This window comes from Aegilops tauschii, chromosome 2 (assembly GCF_002575655.3).
Source record: "Aegilops tauschii subsp. strangulata cultivar AL8/78 chromosome 2, Aet v6.0, whole genome shotgun sequence".
Classification (NCBI taxonomy): Eukaryota; Viridiplantae; Streptophyta; class Magnoliopsida; order Poales; family Poaceae; genus Aegilops; species Aegilops tauschii.
In genome coordinates, this window is record NC_053036.3 from 289,215,763 (window position 1) to 289,241,551 (window position 25,789).

The following is a 25,789-nucleotide window of genomic DNA, read 5'->3' on the forward strand; positions in this document are numbered from 1 at the left end:
CACTAACCATCACGTGGGCATAGTATGGGTGTTCTGCGTCATATGCATCAGCCGAAGCTTAATAGACGTCAGCGACTGAGCGGCGCGCCGGGTTGGACTAGTAAGCACCTGCCTTTTTGAAGGAGGTAGCTAGGTCTGCTCACCGGCCACGTTCGCAACGTGCAGGAGTTCCCGGGGCGATGGCCCATGACCCCTGGGGGCATAGGTTTAGTCCGGCGTGCTGACCTCTCTATTAAGCCTAGGTCGGGTTGCGGCGTATTGTTTGGCCGAGGCCGGGCATGACCCAGGAAAGTGTGTCCGGCCGGAGTTAATCGAGCGTGGTGGGTAAGTTGGTGCACCCCTGCAGGGAAGAAAACATCTATCGATAGCATGTCCTACGGTAACGGACACTTGGAGTTGTATCCCGATCGATACAACTAGAACTGGATACTTGTGATGAGAATTGGATTGTGATGAGAAATGGATAGTATGGCTCTGGGATTGCTTTCTCGCAGGGAGTCGAGAAAGGATCTCTGGCCTAGGTTGATAACACTACTACTACTTTACTTTATGCTACTCTACTCCCTCCTGTTGCTGCAAGGTGGTGGTTTCCAGAAGATGCTAGTCTTCGATAGGAATAGGCCTTCTCTCTATTCTGGCATTTTTGCAGCCCAGTCCACATATACAGCCTTCCTTTGATAATGTTGCATATGTAGTGTAGATCCTTACTTGCGAGTACTTTGGATGAGTACTCACGGTTGCCTTGCTCCCCTTTTTTTTCCTTTTCCATTCTTCTCGGACGTCGCAACCAGATGGTGGAGCCCAGGATCCAGACGCCACCTTCGACGATGATTGCTACTACACTGAGGGTGTCTGCTACTACGTGGAGGCCGTCGGTGATCAGGAGTAGTTAGGAGGCTCCCAGGCAGGAGGCCTTGCCTTTTCGATCGATGTTGCTTTTGTGCTAGCTTTCTTAAGGCAGACTTGTCTAACCTATGTCTGTACTAAGATATTGTTGCTTCCGCTGACCCTTGTGTATTCAAGCTGATGTATTCGAGCCCTCGAGGGCCCTGGCTTGTAATATAAAGCTTGTATTATTTAATTTGTGTCTAGAGTTGTGTTATGATATCTTCCCGTGAGTCCCTGATCTTGATCGTACACATTTGCGTGTATTATTAGTGTACGATTGAATCGGGGGGGTCACAGCTGCATCCCATGTCTTAAAGTATTTCACATCATTTGCGCAATTGCAGTTTAAGTTCTACCATTTACTGGTTGCCTGTAGGTACACATGTCAGTGGCACTGATCCACGCTTCGACCCGGAGGAACAACTCGCCTCCGCCACTGCTGACTTTGAGCGGGCTCTGGCCAAAGATGAAGTGCCCCAGCAACTACCTCTCAGGACTTACCAAGTATGTACTCACTAGTTCAATCTTACCAATACCACTTGCAATTAATGGCTATGTTTTGTACGGTCGATGTATTAAGCATGTTGTAGTAAACATGCCTAACACGTTTTAGCTATTTTCCCTACCTTTTTATAGACAATTGGGCCATTATCTGCTTTGGCAGCACTTGCCCTGTGATGTTTAACTCTGCCAATCGCATTTTTATCAGTACCGGTGGCCATTAAGCCTGTTGCAATTAATAGTTGTATCCATTTTTAAAGAGTTGTATTTCAATGACTACAAACTTTCAAAACATGAATTAGGATGTTGTTAAGCCTGTTGCAATTAACAGTTGTATCAATTTTTTAATCCGTCCCTTTGCTACCGTGCTACTCTTTCACAATGAAGATATCACTACAGATGCTGCTGTTTTATTACCATTTGCTATTTTTAGTGGATGTTAACCCTGTTGTAGTTAACATTGGTTTTCCATGTACTTACACAGGGCTACAATGGCCAATGCTGTTGTTTGCCGTCAAGGTTAGCTGCATCCCATGTCTTATACACCATCTATTCCTAAATATAAGTATTTTTAGAGATTCCAATATAGACTACATAAGGAGCAAAATGAGTGAATCTAGATTCTAATCTAAACTATATCTATAATTCTATATACATCCGTATGTAGTTCATATTGAAATCTCAAAAAAAATACTTGTACTTAGGAACATAGGTAGTTGTATTTTACATCATTTGTGCAATCTCAGTTTAGCTTCTAACATTTACTGGTTGCTTGTAGGTACATATATGAGTGGTACTGATCCACGCTTCGATCCCTTTTGCGTATGGGGCAATGAGATATTCATGAACAAGCGTCAAGTGAGGAAACTAAGAAAGATTGTTAGGAGAAAGAAACGGGTGATTGGAATTAAGCTCTTTATTTACACTTTGTCGAAGACAACAGTGAACTTTAGGATGGTAAGTAATGTGTTGCCTTTCCCCCAGCCCACAACAAGTTACTCTATTAGACCTCAGTATCTGATATTTTTCTCTTTTCAATGGTTTCCGAAGCTATTTACTGATGATTACCTTGCAAACTACATGACCGGAGTGGAGGCAACTAAGGTTAAAGTATATAATTCATGCTACCATGATAATGCTCTATAAGTCTTTCTGAAGGCGGTGAAGGATGGGTGGGCGATCGTCACAAGGGGTTGGACAAAAGTGGTTCATGCCTATGGCATGCAGGAAGGCACATTATGGGCATTCCGCTTCTTCAACACTAACGATAGTCAAAATGATTTACACTTGTCTCTTCACCTTTGCCGCCTTTAAATATTGTGGTTCATCATAGTTAATTGCTGCCTAATCCTGTAATTACTGAACATATTGTACTGGCAATTTTATTTATGGATTCGTTGTTGAACCATTGTGCTGAGAATTTGAATTGCACGTTTCATATTTCAAAATTTCCAATTCGAATAATAAATTACAGGCAAAAATAAAAAGAGAACATACAGTCATGGAACTTTGCAAACGGTTCTGGCAGTAAAAGCGCTTGTGATGGATAGCCCAATGCCACACATTTTTCTACATCAAATCGTGTGTGATATAGTTCATGAAAGCAAACAGTTAACCAAGGCAGAGCGTGTGTGATAGTTACACCTTTCACACACGAGCGTACATAAAACTGTGTGGGATGTACATACGAACGGAAACGTTTTCCCTGGATTGACTGTGTGGGATGTACATAAGAACGAAAACGTATTCCTTGGATTGACTGTGTGTGATATACATACGAACGGAAATGTTTTTCTGGGATTCACCGTGTGGGATGTACATACCTACGGAAATGTTTTTCTGGGATTCACTGTGTGGGATGTACATACCTACGGAAATGATTGGGTTTCGATGCCTCGCCCGATCGCACACGAGCTCATTTGGTGTCCTAGGAGGGCCTATCCCCGACGATTTATGGGTCGTGTGGGAAGGACCCCCCTATCGCCCACACTCACTTGGCGACGGTTCCAAATGCCGTTGCGGAAAGGGGTTCAAAACTGTTTGTATAGCACCGACGCGTACTAGTGGTCGTCATCATCAACCCTTCTCCGTCACCAATTCTGTGATGCTCACCACCGGGAGTGAGTAATTCCTTCGTAGGCTTGCTGGAAGGTGATGGAGTTGGATGAGATTTATCATGTAATCGAGTCAATTTGTTAGGGTTTGGTCCCTAGTATCCACTATGTTATGAGATTGATGTTGCTATGACCTTGCTATGCTTAATGCTTGTCACTAGGGCTCGAGTGCCATGATTTCAGATCTGAACCCTCTATGTTTCATGAATATATTTGAGTTCTTGATCTATCAGCTAGTTATATGCACTTGTTATTGTTCTGATCCGTAGACCCCAAAGTGACGGTAGTTGGGATACTCTCCGGGGATGACTGTAATTCGAGGAGTTCATGTATTCACCATGTGTTAATGCTTTGTTCTAGTTCTCTATTAAAAGGAGGCCTTAATATCCCTTAGGTTTCCTTATGGACCCGTCGCTACGGGAGGGTAGGACAAAAGATGTCATGCAAGTTCTTATTATAAGCACATATGACTATATATGGAATACATGCCTACATTGAATTGATGAATTGGAGCTATTGTGTATCACTCTAGGTTGTGACTGTTATATTATGAATATCATCCAATACAAATATCCATCGTTGATCCAATGCCTACGCTTTTCTCATACTAATCTTTGCTAAGTTGCTTTCATTGTTGCTACTGTTGTTACAATCACTACAAAACTGATACTGTTACTGTTTCGTTACTACTACTACTGTTACTACTGCTATCAAACTATCATATCACTATGCTACTAAACACTTTGCTGCAGATATTTTGTTCTCCAAGTGTGGTTGAATTGACAACTCAACTGGTAATACTCATAGATATTCTTTGGCTCCCCTTGTGTTGAATCAATAAATCTAGGTGAAATACTACGCTCGAAGACTGTCGCGATCCCCTATACTTGTGGGTTATCAACGGTGAACCAGCTGGTTGGAACGGAGTATTGTACATATAGAGACAACCGACTTGGGATGGGGGTACCGCCCTACAGTCGCAACAGGGTCCAGTGCATCGATAACCAACTGGCTACCACGCTACTGCCGCAACGGGGTCTTGTGCATCGAGCACCAACCGGTTGGGGTGGGGGTACCGTGCTACGACCGCGACGGGCTCCTATTCATTGAGTGCCAACCGGCTAGGGCGGGGTACCGTGCTACAGCCACAATTGGGTTTTGGGCATTGCGAGGCAACCGACTAGGGTGGGAGTATCGTGGGCGGCACCAATAGGGTACTATACTTCGAGAGGCAACCAACTGGGGTGCAGGTACTATGTGCCAATAACTAGGTGGTGTACACGTCGAGATGGCTCCTTGCAACTAGCTGGGGTCTCAACTCTAACTATCGAATGCGAGGGGCGCAACAACCCATGGGTGCTCTTCAACGTACAAGGCTTCTCGCATGGATTCAAAAAGGGCCCCCAACCACTGCAAACGATGCAACAGGGTCTCTACTCGCGTGTACGGCTTACCGCCACCAAGCAAGCAACATCGCTAGAGGGAGTCTCGCATCGATCGATCAGTCGGGTTCTCTGTAATGCAAAGTCTCCAACTTGATCGATCAGTACCGCGTACAAGGGCCTCTTACATTATCTCTCATGATCGCAACATGGGTCTCTGCTCATGCATACACCTTCTCTAAACAATCGCGCATCGCCGTCGAGTACGCAGAGGCTATAATGAGATATTTGCATCGATCGATCGGGCCTCCACCTGCTACCGTGCACGAGGATGCATCGATTGATCGACGAGGGCCTCCAAGTACTACTACACACGAGCATATCAAATCAATCGGGGGCCTCGTAGTCCGACACGACAGCGCAAATTTCGTTTAGGTAGATCCCGCCACCGGTGTTTTCCTAAATTTTTAATAAACATGATTATTCATGCTTAGTTTTTTTGGAACAACTATAATTTCCAGTCGATGTGTTATTTATTTGTTCTCATAACATTCTCAACTTCTTCGTATTATGAGAATATTTTGATAATAGGTTTCAATCATCACTTTATTTCTTAATTTGTTGAGGTTCATTCAATAACATAATGCAAGGATGGTTAAGAAGAGGACGATAAGTAGAATAAACGGCGACACGATGGGGTGCCATATTTTTTAAAACAAAAACATCAGTTTTATTTACTCAAGATAATGATTACATCGTCAATAAGAAAAGACACAATATCATTCATTGGTTTCTCAAACCATTTACAGAGAATTTAGCTAACCTAGCAAGTTTATGAGCAACCTTATTTACTTCCTATTACAATGTTCAAAGATAATAAGAGGAAAATCACATGCCATAACATAACAGTCGTCGAATAGGACTGCCGTCGCTCCTGCTGAATGTCCTCCATTCTCCATTATGTCAATCACTTTCATATTGTCAGTGTTAACAACAAGACGATTGCATCCCGTTTTCTTAGCAAGTAATAAGCCAAGTCTTAGAACCAACGCTTCTGCTGTCAAAATATCTGCACACCAATTCATCCTTCAATTTCCGTCAATAATGAACCTTCCTTTGTCATCTTTAAGGACAACCCGAGCGTGCCCCTAAGCAGGTCATGATCAAAATAAGCATCGACATTCAACTTCACAAAACCCATAGGAGGTCTTCTCCATGTCTCTATTCTATTTGCTACCTTCGGGGAGTGTGCATTAACATAGTTTCCTGTTATAGCACGAGCCCCATCGAAGTTTGGTTTGCATCCTGAGACTTTCCTTCATGAACTAGATTACATCTGTCCCACCATAAATATCAAGTTGTTATAGCGATCAATTCGCGTACATTCTAGATGCCCAATATAGATAGTTCTTGCTCTGGCATAAGAAGTAAGAACTCCAAAATTGCCTCTCCCGCACGATCAATAACGCATGCTTTACTAATGTCCTATGCAATCGCAACTTCTCCCAAATCTCTTTTGCCTTACACAGAAACAACACGTGATTCGTATCTTCTGGCCCATTCAATCATGATGGGCAGATGGACGAAACTTTCACATGTCTATTAGAAAGCGTAACACGACATGGTAGGGTTCCATGCAAAATACGTCAAATGAAAATTTTCACATTTGCTGGACAAGATAATTGACAAATCTTACCCAAAATAGGATTGACATTTGTTCTACCATACCATTTGTTTGTTTGCAATTTCCCATATTGTTTGTTCCATTCCTCCAAATAAGCCGAATAAAATGTGAACAATCCATTTTTGTATAGCTCCAAGCAATGAAATCTGTCATATTATGCATAAGGAGGGGAATCACAAGCATCCTTTGAGCGCAATTAGCCACAACATTTGCCTCACTAAATCTTGATCCAAAAAATTAATGACTCGATTGATAAGATCAACACCTTTTGACAGAAGATGCTCTTTTCTAGAAGTAAATAAATTTTCTGTCCGCAACAGTTGAAATAGAGGGAATCATCTCTCTACACACAAGACACGGTCAGCATTGCCACGACTTTCCTCCCCCTCAAGAAAAGTCTCCTTCCTCCTCCTGTCGGCATCGTCGCGGATCCGCTCCGCCTTCAATGGCCTTTGGCCTGTGGAGGTGCGGAGGATCTCGCCCCCCCGCCGACGGGAGGGAACCCGTTCTCGTTTTTGCTAGGTTGAACGTCTTGGTTGGGGCTGTGTGGCGGCGGCGATGTCCCTCGGTAGCAATAATGTCTCCCATGTCCTATCCCCGTCTCGATGGTGCGAATAGAGTTGTCGGAGGATGTGTGGAGATGCATCTCCGTCGGATCTCATGGGATTCAGCCGGTGTTGGTCTTCGGTGGATCTATTTAGATCCAGTTTTTGTTCGTCTTCGTTTGTGTGGTTCCAGGTTTGATCTTTCCGATCTACAACTCTCTTCATCGGCGATGGTTGCTGCTCTGGTGTGCTGGTCCTTTGAGGCCTTAGCACGACGACTCCCGACCGTCTACTACAACAAGGTTTGCCCGGCTCCGGTGATGGAGAGGCGATGATGGCGGCGCGCCTTCGGCTCGCTCCAGTGCTTGTAGTCGTCGCTAGGTGGTCCATAGACCTAGTTGTAATTTTTATTACCTCTTGTGTTATCTGTACTGCCATGATTGATGAATAGATTGGAAATTTCTCTCTCAAAAAAAATAGAGGGCATAGATGGAGTGCAATGGATCTAGGTGTGTGAGAGAAAAAAGGAATGAAGACGACGTTCCGTTGCAACATACGGGCGTGTTCCCTCGATCAAAAAGAAAAAAGCTACAGGGTGATTGCGGAGAAGGAAGAGATCTTGTCCGGAGGCGCCCGCCCGCATCCACACACGGCAAATTTGACAATTTTGACCTATAATCGAAAGCAAATCATAGAATGAACTGGTTGCGAAACTATTTCACACCCCTGACCCTTTTATGTAGCGCCCGCCACGCCGGCGCCACACCCTACGGTGCAGCGCCTAGCTCCGCGGCGTTGCACCACTGTCCACCGCGGGTAACACCTTTGTCCTCAAAAGATGCAGAAACCACTCCCAGTTGTCATTGTTTTCCACCTCAACCAAAGCAAATGCCAATGGCAACACTCGGTTATTGGCATCACTTGCTATCGCAACCAACAAGGTGCCCTTGTATTGTTCGGTCAAAAACGTGCCATCAATTGCGATGACCGGCCTACAATGTTCGAAAGCCCTCACACATTGCTCGAACGCCCAAAAAGCACGGCCAAATACTCTGACTTTCCTTCCTTCATGAACCGTTGTTTGGTGCCCATGAGGCTCGACCACATGAACCATGCCCGGGTTTGTCACGGCCATGGCTAACAACAACCTAGGGATTCAGTTGTATGCTTCCTCCCATGTACCATACAACATCTTAAATGCGGCTTGCTTCGCCTTCCATGCCTTGCCGTATTTCACCTGGTAATGAAAGATGGCTTTCACAAGGTCAATGACATGTTGGACGCTCATTGTTGGAAGTGTGGATATTGAGTTCGAGAGCCTGTAAGCGATGAACTCGGACGTGAGTTGTTTGTGGTCTTGGGACACAATCTTGCCATCCACCCTTTTGCCTTGGCACATGTGAGTTGGCACACAACTCACTACATGCCAAGTAGGACCTCCTTTCCATGGTCTTGCACGCACAATCCACGGACAACCGCCACGACGTCTTGCCACTCCTTGTTGGACCTCCTTTCCACGACCTCTACCACCACCACGGCCTCTTTTAAGTCCAAGTTGGACCTCCTTTTCATCTTCACATGCACATGCAACCGTGTAGCGCACATTGACGTCCGAGTGCACCACCTTGTGTGGACGATAATGCGTAACCGAGTAGTTGTCGAGCCACATCTTCAAATCCAACAAGCTGTCGAACTTAGAACCTTTAGCAATCCGGTTCTGGTCGTCTACCAAATCACGGTGAGAGCTTGGCCTAACCCCAAGAGCTACACATTGGCCACCATCTACCACGGCTTCATCCGCGAGACTAACATCCTTGAACAATGTAGTCCGATGATCCCGACCAAATACCTTCTCGAAAGCTTCGGCCTCCTTCACCGTGAACCCCTCCGCATCAACTTATTCATCGGGACCATCGTCATCAGAGTCCGATGCATATGCACGGGAAAAAGGGATGGAATGGTCCATTGTCTCTTGCAAATGATATTTGTCGAGATCACCCACATTGTTGTCATGGAGATCAACTTCATTGTCATCGTCCGCATACTCATCGTTGTCCTCTTGCAAAGATTCATCTTGGTTGTTTCTACACGGGCTCAATGTTGGCCTCACTTCTTGGGTCAAAAGAGGTTCAACAATTTCATCTTGCTTCAAGGGTGGGGGGCTACTAGCAACCAAAGGGGAGGGGTTCCGGTTCAAGTCCAAATGCAAACTTGACTCAACCTTCTTCGTTGCAAATAACTCAAGAGCCTTGTCTAGTGATTCGGCCACCGTCTCCTTGTATGCAACCCAACGTTGCTTCGAGTTTACACGCATTGTCTTCCAACGGATGTGCATTCCAAAACCAACATTATGCCTTCCCTCCAACTCAATGATATCACTAGGGTCCATCCAATTCAAATCTTTCCTAACTTGTTGCAAGAGCTCCGCATAGCTAGGACTACTATCAAACACAATGTCAAGCTCATCCGGGTCCGGTTCTTTATTGCCTTTCAAAAAAGGCGTCTTTGTCCCCATGATGAACAAACACACATGTTCTTCCCATCCCTATAAGCAATGAACACAAGGTAACATTGCTTCCATGAGTACTAATCCATGGATTAACACCGAATACAAACCCTAATATATATATGAAACAACAACCCTAACCCTAACCATAACCCTAACCCTAAACCTAACCCTAACCATAACCCTAGCCCTAAACCTAACCCTAGCACCAACATAAGAACACCCATAAGAATAACCCTAGCATACTAACAAAACCTAATCATAGAAATTGGCAAACAAACATCTCACATCTCCATGCAAATCTCTGGATCCAAACTAAACTAGGGTTTCCCCAAACTACCAACAAATGAGCAATGGGAGAACTTTACTTTGATCAAAACAAGGGGATCGGAGATTATTACCTTGAGGGAGGGTTTGACTTCGAAATCCACGGACAAATTCTTCAAATTTGCAAGATTTGGAAGAAGATTTGAGAGGGGGGAGAGTGGGAGAGGGGGCAAAGCTCGGGGAGAGAGTGAGAGAGTGTGTGGTGGGGGGTGGGGGAGGGGGAGGGGGCCCCAGCCAAGTGGCTGGATAAGTCACAGTGCAGCGCCTAGCCGCTAGGCGCTGCACATTACACGTGCAACGCCTAGCGGCTAGGATCTGCACATTACAGATGCAGCGCCTAGCTCGGAGGCGTTGCACGGCTGGGTGCGGGCCCGTGGGCTGCCACGATGGACAGTGGTGCAACGCCGTGGAGCTAGGCGCTGCACCGTAGGGTGTGGCGCCGGCGTGGCGGACGCTACACAAAAGGGTCAGGGGTGTGAAATAATTTCGCACCCAGTTCATTCTGTGAATTTATTTCGTTTCGAGGTCAAAATTGTCAAATTTGCCTCCACACACACGCGCACACACCCCCGCCGCCGCCGCCAGATCTCAACCTTGCCTTAGTTTTCGACGCCGCCGCCGTAGAGCCCGTTCCCCCTCACGCGGCCAGCGACCATGTCGAGTGGCCTGAACATGTCCCTAGACGACCTCATCAAGCAATCCAAGTCCAGGCCCAAAGCCAACCCCGCCTTCTCTTCCGGGCCCACCCGCCGGGCGGCGCCGTCCGCCCGGACCATGCCCTACCCGCCGTCTGCTCCCAAGGTACGCCGTCGCGTTCGCACTCCCTACCGGGCTTCATGCCCTTCCTCCCTGCGCAAGAAACCTAACTCCACCAGCTGATGCCCGCCCATCCAGGCCGCCACCGCCGACTCTCTGTACGGTGTCTACTCCGAGCACGTTGCCGCCATGGCAACCTCCCCGCCACCGCCGGTGGCTGGGCCACAGGCACTCGAGACGGGCACGAAGCTGCACATCTCCAACCTCGACTCCAGCGTCACCGTCGAGGACGTCCAGGTGCTTGCTGTTCTTCTGTTGCTATTGCTCTTAAGATTCATGCCAATACCTTATTCTTGTTGGTTGACTGTAATATCTTAGCTATATTTTTATTCTGGGGGAAAGCCATCATGGCAATATATTCATTAGTCAAAATAGTTCCCTCCAACAAGGGGATCGTGTTGCCACAAGCTAACAAGGTATCCAACTGCATTATTAGCTAGTATATGCGTTGCCCTATTGGCTTCCGTCGGACAATTATCAAACTTAACTCTAGCGAAACCACGACATAAGAAGGTGCATTCTTCATAAACTGCTGCTGTTTGGCCTATTGAATTGCCGTCTGATCGCATGGTCTCCACAACCTCCAGGCAGTCGGACTGAACAACAATACGATTAGATCCCATATCTCCTGCCAATAGCAAACCGTCCCGGAGAGCATGAGCCTCAGCCATAGGTGCAGCTTCTTGCTGCAATATCACTGTATAAGGTAACATGACCGCTGAGCACCACAAAGTCTTCTGGCAGCTTCTCCCTGCTGTGCCGAGTGATCCCACTCAGTTTCTTCCTTGATCTAGCATAGTTGAGGCACAGGGCCAGAATAGCTTGCGCGGACCGTGCCGGCACCTGTACTGATTCAATCATGGGCCACTTGCCTTCTCTCCCACCATACGTACCAAGTTGTGATAGCTAGTAGCTTGCCCGTCTGATCTTTCGAATAAGCAAGGGCCGAGTCTGCCCTTTCATTTGTCAAACTGTGAAAAACAAATATCCAATTCCTGTAATTGAAGATCTCCTGGAGCTATTTTCCAAAATTGATCTTAGGAGTGGGTATCACCAAATAAGGATGAAAGCTGAGTATATTGCAAAACTACATTTTCAACTTACATGGGCCATTATGAATATATAGTAATGCCTTTTGACCTTACTAATGCACCAGCAACCTTTCAATCCTTGATCAATTTTTTGCTGGCATCTTATCTTAGGAAATTTCTAGTAGTTTCCTTTGATGATATACACATCTACAGCTCCTCAACGGCTGAGCACTTAAAACATTTAGCTGCTGTGTTTTCCATTCTTAGAAGCAACAAACTATTTGCTAAATTCAGTAAGTGTTCATTTGGACAAACTCAGGTGGAATACCCTGTCATGTGGTTACTGCTGAAGGGGTGTCAACTGATCTGTTAAAATTCAGGCTATGCAGAACTGGCCTGCTCCCACTAATGTCACTGAGTTGAGGAGCTTTCTAGCGCTGACTGGGTATTAAAGGACATTCATTCAGGCTGATGCTGGGTCATGTGATTGCCGCTGAAGGTGTGTCAACTGATCCAGTTAAAATTCAGGCTGTGCAAAACTGGCCTGCTCCCACTAATGTCATTGAGTTAAGGAGTTTCTGTAGCATCCCTGTATATCGACACTATGCAGATCTAGCATCTTCCACTAGCCTCCATATAATATCGATTCTAAGGTGCCCACTTCAGTCCTTCACACAACGCACGCGTTGGAAACGTGCACGCCATGTGGCAGGATGGTCGGTGTCGCAACACAAAATAACGAAATAATCCACAACAACAACATATACATATACATATACAACAACTTCGAAGAGTCAAATTTAACGAATGAATACAACAACGGCCTTTCGTTCAAGATATAACTCATACAACGGAAGCGAGTAGACCTTAGACATGTAAGAATACTAGTTGTCTTAAGAAGGCTTAAACTAAAGCAAAGGCGTCCATATCGCTAACCAGGCCGCGGTATGTTGGAAAACCAACTAACGCCGTCCATCATCAAACCTGCTTCCTGAATCGTTGCCGGCTGGATTGGCAGCAATCCAGGTAAAAGAGTATGGGATGATAACCAGCTAACTCATCCATCATCAAACCTGCTTCCTGAATCGCTGTCGGCTGGATTGGCGGCAATCCACGTAAAAGAGTAAATTAAGCAAGGTGAGTAGTCAGCTGTACTCGCAAGACTTACCTGAGACCTACACTATTTATGCATCAGGTATCAAAGGGGGTAAGGTGTTTAGCGGCAGCAAGCACTAGCACCTATAGAGACACGCTACATCTTGCGCTTATCAGGTACAAGGAATGAGAGCGTATAAGAACCAACTACGCTAAACGTGGTGCAACACAACCCCACAGGCTGCACCCATAGTGAGCTTCTATCCTATCGCCACACATCACAGAGCCTTGCATTCCCCTTTGGATCACCCACGAAGAAAATCCCCAAGGCACTTACTTGGCAACTTTTATTAATTATTTGAAGTTGTGCGACTCTGTTAACTAACAATATTAAGGGTGGGCAAGTTTTAGAGATTACAAGTTGAAGTTGTGCTATGATCAAGTCGACCGATTCAAGTCGTCCATAACCGCGGACACGGCTATCCGAATAGATTTATCCCTGCAGGGTTGCACCAATTTACCCACACGCATGCCCGTCAAAACCACCTGCTGGCCCATTATAGGTATGAACCGGAAGATTTGAAAGAGACACGTTGTTGCCCTAGGTATATCCAAGACCAGAAAGCCACCCGACGAGTCAATCAAGTGTCCTACCGGCTCTCCGAGTCAAGACTCAATCATGAGTGGGAAGTGGTCATGATTGACTGTTGCCTCGAATTGAGGTCAGCTGTCTGCCTGTCCACAATTTGTGAACCACCAGGGGTTGTAGCCCCTAACTGTGGTCAACCACCTAGTGGATCCGAATGGAAGAAACAAAAGTAAAACCAGCGTGCGGCTCTTGGAAAAGCCTACAGTTTCGAGTACCCGTGGGAGGGGGGGGGGGGGCATACACCACTCCCACATGTGGGTTAGAGCGCTCATTCTTGAACATAAGTGCCCAAGATCCTGGGTCCTAGGTCGGCTCAAGTGGAACAAAACACCATGCCCTCAACATGGTCTCCCAACATTACCTTCCTAACTTACTATCTCATATTGCACACATGACATCATCATCTGGCTTGGCGTATCTGCTCACCAAAACGCCGAGCAGCGGCGTACACTGGGTCGAAGCAGCCTTGCAGCAGCAGGAGAGACATGTCCCACGCTGCAGAATCCATCTTCACTGCGGCACTGTTTGAGTCCATCGGGGAGACATGGTGCTTTGAATTTGGTCGGCAACGACGGTCGCCGTTGGCGGCCCTGACCTATGTGGTTCTGGCATCGGCGATGGGGGCGCCCTGCGTCGTGCGTACCGTCTGAACGGGAGAGGTGGGCCGGATGGGTGGGGAAAGGCAGGACCAAGATTAGTGGCTTAACCGTGCAGGATTAGGGGTTGATCGGTGGGATTGGTGGCTTGCTGGCGCTCAACATTGGGAGACTATGCACCATTAGATCGCGTGATTAAATGGTTGAGATAGTTTGGATCTGCCCCCTTTGGTTCTTTTATAGGGGTAGTAGATAAGGACACGATATTGGTGGTGGTTGATAGATTTACTAAGTATGCTCACTTTATTCCCATGAAACATCCTACTACGTGAAAACTGAAAAGTGTGGCTAAAGCTTTCTCTCACAACATATTTACATTACTTGGCTTGTGAACTGTGATTGTGACTGATAGGCATGTAACCTGATGGTCAAACCGAAAGAGTGAATCAGTGCTTGGAAACCTATTTAAGGTGCATGAGCTTTCAACAGCCAAAGAAATGAATGAGCTGTGGCTCACTTTGGCAGAGTGGTGGTACAACACCACCTTCCATACTTCTCTGAAATCACACCATCCCAAGCTCTTTATGGTTTGTCTCCTCCTATGGTTGCTGAATCTTCTCTTCTTGATTCTATATGTGAAGTGACACATTGCTTCAGAGCAGACAAGCAGCCTAGGAAATCATAAAGGGCAACTTACTAAAGGCACAACAAAGAATGAAGTGTTATGCTGATAGAAAAAGTGAAGACAAATCTTTTCAAACTTGTGATGTGGCATATCTCAAGCCGCAGCCCTATAGACACACATCACTGAGTTTACATAAGCATGTGAAATTACTCTCAAGTTTTATGGGCCTTTCAGAGTAATTGAACAAATTGGGAATACCACATACAAACTGCTCCTACCAGAAGGGTGTCAGCTGTACCCCACATTCCATGTCAGCCAGCTCAAGACACACCTTGGACCTCAGGTCATTCCCTCTCCTCATGTCCCATTAGTGAATGTTGATGGCGTAATACAGATGGAGCCTGAAGCTGTGCTAGGGAGAAAGCTCATTCGCAGGCCACAGGTTGCAATCAGCATCTCAGTTGTTCGCTGGCTGATAAAATGGGCCAATCTACCGGTGGAAGCAGGCAAGCAGCAACATGGGAAGATTCGGCGTTTGTCCAGAAGGTTTTTCCATCTTTCCAGCCTTGAGGACAAGTACTGTCTCACCTGGGGGGAATTGTCATTGTCAGGCCCTGTTCTGAAGTTAACTGAAGATATCCACTTCTATTTGAATTGTCAGGCCCTGTTCTGAAGTTAACTGAAGATATCCACTTCTATTGTTCCCTTGCTTGGTAGCTTGTTTTTCACGTTGATCTTTGATCCATCGGCTGATGGCGCACGACACCGCTTTGCCAATGGGCCGCTTCCTTAACCATTGATCGACCATCCGAAGCACCAAGCCCTTGGTGTCGCTGTTGATCGTCCGACAATGGCCCACTTGCTTTAATTCCTGTTGCTCTACTTTTCACTTGCTCCCGCACTGTAGTGGCTATAAAGCCCTCTCCTCATTCATTTTCGGTTACGCTTTTGTAATTGGGTTAAACCCTAGCCACCTGTGGCGTGCTGTACCTACCTTCTTCCTTTCCATGTAACAGAAACCCAGATCTAAGCGGCTTAATCCTGCTTGTTCTTTGAATTTCATACAGATTTTCAGTGTTGGAATAGTTTAGGTCTTGACCATCTGTTAATAATTTTAGTGTGAAGTGTTCCTTGAGAGACCATCTCTTAATCTCCATGATTATTGGTCCACAGATTTCATAATTCCATGTGACAGATTGAGCTCATGTACTCCCTCCAAACGAGTTCTGATCACCACGGAAGAATATGATCATGCTTTCCAGTCTTTGATAAATAATATATTTAAAATAGAGTATTACTATTCTGCAACCGGTTGCATAATACTTATTCTACAGCTAGTTTTGCACTGCCTTCCAATAACAATGTGTCCTGCCTTGACTCGATCTATTGTACTGCCTCTACAGTCAGGTTATGGAGGTTGTAGAATAGTAAACCTATATATTTGAATATATAGAGTGGGTCACACAAAGATTGTACAAACAGATTGATCACAAATAGCAATTATATTTTTGCGAGTTTTACCATGGCATATTTATATTGTGATAAAAACTATGGGCCCAACTGCAACATGGATGTTATAAAAGTTGAGTCACTCTGAACCACTTAATGAAATCGTTGCACTTTGAACCATGCATACTTGTACCATTGAACCATGTTCGGTGTGACCACATAGGACTGATTAGTTGCGAGTCAGTGCGATAATGTCCATTCTAAACATGGTCATTGTGAATTTGTGATATATTTATACAAATATCATACTTCCAATTTATTTATTATTTATTTTGTCCTTCAAAGTAACCCAAGTCCCATAATACATGGCCCAGAGTGAAATTACTCATCATGAGAAGTAAAGAAGTATTATGAATTTGTGACCAAAGCAGACAACACGTAACTCTACATTTGTTTTAAGCACATAACTTAATTGTTATGTGATTGTAGCCGATGGGCTTCGTTTTTTCTTTATCTTGTCAGGAACTCTTTTCAGAGATTGGTGAGCTCAAACGTTATTCTGTTAACTACGATAAGGATGGGAAGTCTCAGGTAGATTGTTGAGCAATGTCTTCTCCAAGTATCATATATCATCTGTAGTTTCTACACCACAGATCTTTCTTGACTCTTTTCCTGTTAGGGAAGTGCGGAAGTTGTCTTTGCAAGAAAAGTAGATGCTTTGGATGCTATTGAGAGATATAACGGTGTTCTGCTTGATGGGAAGCCAATGAAGATAGAGCTCATTGGAAATAAGACCGAGCCACACCCAACAGAACCTTTGATGTACAACGGCACTTCTTCTAACTACAATGCAACTCCAAACAGGTTAGTCTTTCTAATTAGATTTCTTATGTATGGTTTAATCACTGTCAAAGAATGGGATATCCTTTTCGCTCATATAAGGACATTCTCTTACACTACACCTGTTGATGTTTTTCTAATCCTTTGAAGCAATCTGTCATTTTTAATGCATCAAATTGGTTAAGTTGTGTCCTGAACCTAACATCTGGCCAAATGGAAGAGTAGCAGAGTTTGGAAACGTAGAAATTTAGATTCCAGTACACTTGTTTATGTTTGTCAATGTTTTAAATTGTTTCGTTGGTAACACTTCTGATCATTATTCTCCGTGATCGTGTAGCCACAGTGAGTAGGTGCCCCTACCGCTGCTGCGTGATAGCATTCACAGAGCTAGGCTGTTCAGTCTAAATTATCTAATAACGTGGTGATGATTGCAATCTGTAATATAGGGCTTTTGTTTGTGAAGCAGCACAGGGGTGTGGAGGAGCAACTCCACCTTACTGCTACAAAGTATACAGCACAAGAGTTGAAGGAACTACTTCAACGTGCTGCGCTAGATATCGCTCTAGAGGCGAATGTAGGCCAATATGGCAGCTGGAGTTCAGTCCAGAACTCCTAGAGCACAAGATCTACTCTAAGATCTTAGATAAAAACACCAAGTTCTATTATAGGTAGTGGGGTATATAGTTTGGTTACAAAGTAGAGGTGAGGACCTCTATTTATAGGGCTTTGGGAAGCCTTTACATACTTCTACTTATAGCTGGACACTCTAGAAAAACATTATTTAAGATTCACCATTTCTACTCATAGCTACTCACAACTAGAGGACTCTAGAAAACATTAGGTAGGGTGGAAAAGAAAAGAAATACTACACTAGAGTGGAAGCATCTAGAAGTAGCCAAACAAATCTGACATACGATTTGTTTTTTCTTTTTCCTCATCTAGTGTTCCTCATCATTCTCCCCTAGTTGTTTGGAACTCGCCCTCGAGTTATCTTCATAGAGCGCTTCTTCTGGATGGTAGAGAGTCGAAGTCCGAAACATTGGAAGTGTTGGATATACGCATGTCGCTTGGAAGATCTATCACATAAGCGTTATCATTTACATTCCTCACGATAGAGAAGGGTCCATTAAGGGTCCATACCTTCGCTGCCTAAGTTTCTCTTTAACACCTAAAGGTAGCCTCTTTTTTCAGAGGTATACCATCACCTTATCACCAACTTGGAATGATTTCGGCCTCCTTTTGCAGTCAGCAAGTTGTTTATATTTCTGATTTTGTGCTTCCAAAACACCATGAATCTTTTCAAATAACTTAGTGTAATTATTAGCAAAGGACAATGCTGATTTTGAGTTTTCCCTTGATGGTAGCTTCACCAGGTCCACCACATGTGTTGGAACTTTAGTGTAGACAATGGAAAAAGGGCTCCTTCCTGTGGATCTATGCTTGGAGTTATTGTAGGAGAACTCTGCAAGAGATAAAGCCAAATCCCATTGTCCCTTTCTTTCTCCACAAATGCAACGGATCAGATTACCCAAAAACTTGTTTACCACTTTCGTTTGTCCATCTATTTGTGGATGAGCAGTGCTAGAAAATTTCAATTCAGTGTTGAATTGCTTCCACAAAGTGAGCCAAAAGAAGTCAAGAGGCTTGCACGATGACTCAAAGCATCGGCCACTCGGTTAGTTGTCCCAGATTTATGAACGATGAGATAGTTAAACCTCTCCAGATATGCTGCCCATCTTGCTAGTATGCGGTCAAAATGTTTTTGATTTCTAGAATGCTTCAAGGATTGATGGTCGCTATAAACAATGAACTCTTTAGGTAGCAAGTAGACTTCCCAAGTTTTCAAAGCTCTGAAAATGGCATACAATTCTTGTTGATAGGTACTCCATTTCTGTCTAGCTTCGCTTAACTTCTCACTAAAGAAAGCAACGGGCTTCCTTTCGTGAGATAGAACAGCTCCAATGCCTACTCCACTTGCATCACACTCCAACTCAAAAGTCTTGTTGAAATCAGGTAGCACCAAGACAGGAGCTTGTTAGAGTTTTTGCTTGATCTCATTGAAACTAGCTTCAGCCGCTTCCTGCCATTGGAACTTTCCTCTTCAGGCACTCGGTAATTGGTGCCATGATAGTGCTGAAATTCTTCACAAATCGTCTATAGAAAGTTGCAAGGCCATGAAAACTTCTTACCTCAGAAATGGTCTTTGGAGTTGGCCATTCTTGGATTGCTTCAACCTTGGAATCATCAACATGGATACCGTCACATGTTACGACGAATCCTATGAAAAGATGTTGTGTTTGCAGGAAAACACATTTCTTCAAGTTGGCGTAGAGCTCATTTTCCCTTAGTACTTCTAGCACCTTCCGGATGTGATCAAAGTGTTCATCCTCATCCTTGCTATAGATCAAGATGTCATCGAAATGGACCACAACAAAGTGGGATAAGAAGGGTCAAAAGACTTGATTCATCAAGTGCATAAAGGTACTTGGTGCACTTGAGAGTCCAAATGGCATGACCAACCATTCAAACAACCCATCCTTTGTCTTGAAGGTTGTTTTCCGTTCATCCCCGAGTCTTATGGATTTGATGATATCCGCTTCTTAAATCTAGCTTCGTGAGCACTCTTGCTCCACTAAGCTTACCCAACATATCATCCATATGGTGAATAAGGAATCTATACCTTAGAGTGATCTTGTTAATGGCTCTACTGTCGGTACACATGCACCAAGATCCATCTTTCTTTGGCGCGAGCAGGGCTGGTACAACACATGGGCTAATACTTTCTTGAATGTGCCCCTTCCGCAGCAATTCCTCCACTTTCAATATATCATGCTCTTTTGGGCTCATTCGATAGTGTGGAGGATTAGGAAGACTTGCTCTCGGAATTAAGCCAATTCTATGTTGAATTCCTCTCATCGGTGGCAGACCTTGTGGCTCTCCTAGTATGTGCAACACACAAATCAGCCTCCTTCAAGTCTTCCATAAACTCATGAGAGGTGTGGGAGATAGTTAACATAGTTTTTGTATTACCTTCAGTTTTGTTTGGTAGAATAATGATCTTTCTCCTGTTCCAAATGAAAAGAGTAAGAATTTTCCTTGCCCTTGTGTGTAGTATCCACAACAAATTGCGAAGGTCTCCCAAGAAGAACATGGCTGGCATCCATATCAACTACGTCAGACAACACGTTTGAGCGATAATGCTTTCCCAAAGAAAGTGGCAGGTTGCATTGTTTGGTGATTCTCATATTCACTCCTTTCTTGATCCATCCAATAGTGTAGGTTTCAAGCTTTAAATGGTTCACCAACTTCTGGGAGATAAGATTATCGCAACTGCAACTATCAATCACTAATTTGCATATCTTGCCATTCACCATGCATTTGCTCTCAAATATTTTCTTCCGTTGTGTGTCGTCAGGCTGTGGTGTGGAACATAGGAGACGCTGAATCACACATACCACCTCCACACCTTCTTCTTGGCAAACCTCTTGTCCCTCTACATCTTCAGATTTGTATTCTTCCTCATCGTCTTCACCATCATGGATAGTTGTGTTAACAAATTTTCTTAGTGGGCAACCGTTGGATATGTGTCCCTCTTTACCACATTTATAGCACTTCGTGCCTTCATTTGCCTTACCCTTGCCTCTTGTTTGCTTTGAGATGGGTCGTTTTGCCTTTGGTGGAGTGGTCTTTTCTTCCAGTCCATTAGTGTGATCCCTAGACGAGCCTTCGGTATGAGGATATGGAGGATATGGAGCCTTAGTTGTCTTTATCATCCTCACAAACCTCTCGGCCTTCAAGGCTAGAGCTTGTGCTTGATTAATGGACCAGATTTGTTGCATCATCAATCGATCTTGAATAGCATCATTGAGACCATTGATGTACCTTGCAACTTGTTGATCTTCAGTTTCGGCAAGGTTGCACCTCACTTGTAGCCTTAGAAACTCTTCCGTGTAATCTGAAACAGTCTTATTTCCTTGAGCACAATTTTGGAATTGGATAAATAGGATCTGGTCATAATCAGCGGGTAAAAATCTCCCTTTCAAAAGACTTTACAATTGTCGCCAAGTTCTCACACGAGGTTCTCCTCTCAGCCTGCGTTCTTCTTGAACGCGATACCACCATGCACCGGCTCCTCCTTTCAGCTTGTAAGCGACCAAAGGAACTCTACGATCTTCCGGAACCTCTATGACCTCAAAGAAAGTCTCCACTTCATATAACCAATCAAGGCACCCTTCAATATCAACATTTCCATTAGAAGTTGGGATTTCAGCTTTTACCTTGTATGTATCCCTTGCATATGTAGGGTTGGGCACTCTCCGATATGCATAGAGATCAGGCTCTTCAAGGGCATCATCATATTCTTCACCTTCAGGAGCTTCAACATAAATTGGCCTTCTTGAATTACGCTGGACTGCACGTTGTTGTGGTGGCCTTGTTCAAGATTACCTCTCCTTCTTTGTTGAACATCTTCTTCTTTAGATGAATCTCCTTCATTGGCAGTAGAGGGGAACACCCTTTCTTATCATCTCAACCAGCTGGTCAAATCTCCAATTAAGATCTTCACGCGGCTCTTTGATTTGTTGTTCTGCAGCATCCATCCTCTTCTCCAATTGCTCCATTGCTTGCTCTCAAAGAGGACATAGAACTAGTATGGATCAACGAGGCTCTGATACCACCTGAAGCAGCACAGGGTTGTGGAGGAGCAACTCCACCTTGGTGCTACAAAGTGTACCACACAAGAGTTGAAGGAACTACTTCAACGTGCTGCGCTAGATATCGCTCTAGAGGCGAATGTAGGCCAATATGGCAGCTGGAGTTCAATTCAGAACTCCTAGAGCACAAGATCTACTCCAAGATCTTAGATAAAAACACCAAGTTCTATTATAGGTAGTGGGGTACATAGTGTGGTTACAAAGTAGAGGTGAGGACCTCTATTTATAGGGCTTTGGGAAGCCTTTACATACTTCTACTTATAGCTGGAACACTCTAGAAAAATATCATTTAAGATTCACCATTCTACTCATAGCTACTCACAGCTAGAGGACTCCAGAAAACAGTAGGTAGGTTAGAAAAGAAAAGAAATACTACACTAGAGTGGAAGCGTCTAGAAGTAGCCAAACAAATCTGACGTACGATATTTTTTCTTTTTCCTCATTTAGCTGCGAAAAAATGCGAAGCGAAAGATTGTGTTATAGTTCAGCACGTTCTGACAATCAGGCACATTTTCCACTTGGTAGACGTTTCCAGCTTAAAACTTTTCATGTTTGTGCATGCAGCAACTCTGCCACCCTTCGGTGGAGGACTTATCGCTAACATAAAATGAGAATGTTGCGGTATATTTTAGGTGCACTGCGGAGATATGAAACGGTAAAATAAAGAACATAAGTTTGCTGCCACTCTTCGGTGGAGGACTTATCGATAACATAAAATGAGAAACTGAGGATGTGAGGTATATCTTAGGTGCACCGTGGAGATTCGAAAAGGTAAAATAAAGGATATAAGTTTGCTGCTTTGAATATTAATGATTAGATGCTGCTGGAAGTGAGGCATGCGCTTGAGTGGTTCAGGCCAGGAGTGGACTTGGGTGTTGGATGCTTGGGCGATGGGCCCGGGAGATGGTGCGGTGCTTCCGCAGCAGTGGGATCGAATGTCGGGACTGCGGAGGCAGTGGCAGTACGAAGACGATCAATGGCTTGATGCTGATTGAGTGGTGGTCTATGTCGACTTGGCTGGTGTGACTCGTGGAGTTGATTTGGCGTGTCTGTCGGGATGGCCATTGGGGGCCGCTGGCGACTGGCTGGCGTGGCTTGGGTTACAAGGCAGTCAGGTCATTCGGCTATGCGGTTGTGTGGCCTACTCGCAGGTGGAGTATGGCGGGGCAATGGCCCCAGAGGACTGTGAAGGGGGGCTGTGTAAAGAGTGGAGGCTAGACGTATGTCGGGGTAGCGGCCCTGTGTAGCGCCTCGGGACCGGCAGTATGCAGATCTAGTGCATCTGCTAGCATCTGCATAATATCGATCCTAAGACACCACCTTCACACAACAACGTTCACGCCATGTGGGTGGAAAGCAAGCATCACAACATAATTCCAATACAGATCCGCAAGAACATGCATATACAACTCCGGAGAGTCAAATTAATGAATGAATACCATACAAGGGTCATACGACGACCAAGATATAACTCATAAAACAGAAGCAAATATACCTTTGACAGCTAAATCATACAAATGCCTTAAGAAGGCTTTAGAGAAGAGCAAATGGCGTCCATATCCCTGCCCTGGCCAGACCTGCCTAGGGATAACTAGCTAATGATTATATAACTTTTTGGTGGGTCACTCCCTTACTAGTCTCTTCTTGATCATGGGATGAAGCACGCATTTTTGCCCTTCCGTTTGAAACTATAATGATTGGTTCACCCATTGTGCATGACCCCATGGGCAAATTGCCAAGGGCGGCCCAATGGAAGATGGCAAAAGGTCATTGGGACCACGTCACTCCAAGGTATCTTAATATGCTCCAACCTCGAGGGAGATTTCAACCGTGTGTTTCGCTTTGATAGTGTCGGAGTCACTAAACCATTGGACCTTGTATGGATGAGGATGGCGCTTCTTTTTAAGATGCAACTTGGAGCATAGTTATTCACTTGCCAAATTGTGCCAACTACCACCATCAATGATGTCCTTGATGGATCTTCCTTGGATTCCTTCTTTGATGTAGAAGATATGGCATCTTTGATCATCGTCATTTTGTTGTTGAAGTGTCGAGATCTTGGAGACGACTCTTGTGGGACTTGAGTCGAGCAACATGATCCAAAGGTTTCAGTTCTCCTTCACTATAAGATTCGTACTCTCCATCGGCATTGAGGATCTTAGTGCCTCTTGTAGGATGACATCAAGATAGCAAGGTGAAACGTCAAGTTCAAGATGACATCAATGGAGTACTTGATGACATCAATGGAGTAGGATGACATCAAATCCGCTATCTTGCCTCTTGTAGGATGACATGTCATCTCGGTTGGAAATCCGCTATCTTGTTGTATGGTTGGATATCACAAATGAGGACGGAGAGGCAAAAGAAAAATATGCACCTGCAAAGATATTGAGGAAAATGAGCAATACAAAATGCCCCAACGAAGACTAAGCTCATGGTGCACAAACTTGAGGAGAGACGCTAGCTTTGGTTGCACGTAGAGGGCAAGGATTCAACCACTTGACTGCTATACTACTGCCAGAACTTGATGTTTTCCTACGAGTATCCTTGGCACTTGTATTTCTATTGCTCTTTGTACCTTTTGCTAACAAGCTTCTTCTTTCTCTTTTTTGTGATACTTTTCTTCCTTTTGCCTTTCCTCTTTGAGCCAAGATTTGCCATCAAGATAATGCGAGGATAGAAAGCACACCTCTGATCAATGAAATAAAAAAGTCGTGCAAGGCAAGTGATTGATACCCGACAATACTCGATAAGCTAGTCTCGGTAGGTTCAAGGTAATTGCAAAAAATGGAATGGCTCACAAGGTGGCAAAGTTGCGTGACGAAATGATATGGTGATGTCCATAAGATGCTTTGCATCAGGTCCGTCAGGTTCCTTGTTCTTTGCGCGGAGCCTGGCGCTGCTGGGGCCACGCCCATGCAGGCCACAGAGGCGATGGGTTTTGAGTGCAATAACGAGTGTGTTCTTGATTCCCTCATGGACTGGCATCATGAAATGACTATTTGTAAGAAAGTTAACCTATATGTTGGGACGAAGGTTTTTTATGATTTTGACCTTGGACAGTTGCATCTACTCGGTAGTCCAGAGGCTGTTTCACCGCACATAAATGAAGTTTGAACGTGAGTTTTCTGCACCTGAAGAATTCTGATTATGGACTTAAGGGTTGTGGCTCCTCATTTGGATTTGCAAAACTGATTCCAGCCACATGCCTGTAGATACCGACCCACGTGTACATTTTCTCACCAGATGTCAACCACATTCTGTAGCCTGCATGTCAACTGGCATAGATTTGGCTCTGCAGGCCTTTTGAGCAGTGAATGTAAAACCAGCTTTATTTTTGGCAGGCCTTTTTACACCATACATTCATTAGTTTGGTACTCCTTTTGCAGTTTGCTTCAGAGAGGTGACCCGAGAGGGCCATTTCATGGTAATGGTCGTTCTGGAGGCAGTGGTCAGGGCGGTGCTGGCAAAAGAGGAATGTTTCAAGGCAACGTTCGTCCTGGAAACACTGTGCAGGACGGTGGTGGGCGGGGTCAGGGCAGAGCCAGAGGGCATGATCGCAGCCGAGTTCCGGCCTCTGCTGCGGATCTTGATGCTGAACTGGAGCAGTATCATGCAGCAGCAGTGAAGCAAAAATGAGGCTCTGATGTAGTCCGTATATTTTATACTCCCTCCGTCCATATATAGGTGACGTGGTTTTAGTCCAAATTTAAACTAAAACCACGTCACTTGTTTATGAACGGAGGGAGTATATACATAGATTGTTGCATTATTAGTTTTCTGCTTTTAGTCGTCAGGTACCATGTTGAGAAAAGTTGGAAGGCATTAATTCGACATTTACATCTGCTGTGCTTTTCATATCCCTACTCCGTGCTGGATATGCCGTATTACCTAATTTTGAAACAGGGGTGTTCTCTTGGGGTTTATTTGGATAGTAAGATTACAAAGAACTAGTTCTTGTTAAATTCAATTTCTAACTGAATCTTGGATATGTCGTATCATCTTGTTTGGATTGTCTAACTGAATCTT

The 25,789-nt window shown here is 44.7% G+C and overlaps 1 protein-coding gene across 1 annotated transcript; it reads left to right on the forward strand.

Moving 5' to 3' along the window:
* Nucleotides 1-7,666: 7,666 nt before the first annotated feature.
* LOC109755644 (THO complex subunit 4D) lies at nucleotides 7,667-25,751 on the forward strand. The gene is made up of 6 exons (XM_020314539.4): nucleotides 7,667-7,756; nucleotides 10,494-10,748; nucleotides 10,842-11,000; nucleotides 16,731-16,799; nucleotides 16,888-17,072; nucleotides 25,150-25,751. Exons 2-6 carry the CDS (start codon nucleotides 10,602-10,604, stop codon nucleotides 25,397-25,399), a joined length of 810 nt encoding a protein of 269 aa, XP_020170128.1. The 5' UTR covers nucleotides 7,667-7,756; nucleotides 10,494-10,601; the 3' UTR covers nucleotides 25,400-25,751.
* The last annotated feature ends 38 nt before the right edge of the window (nucleotides 25,752-25,789 follow it).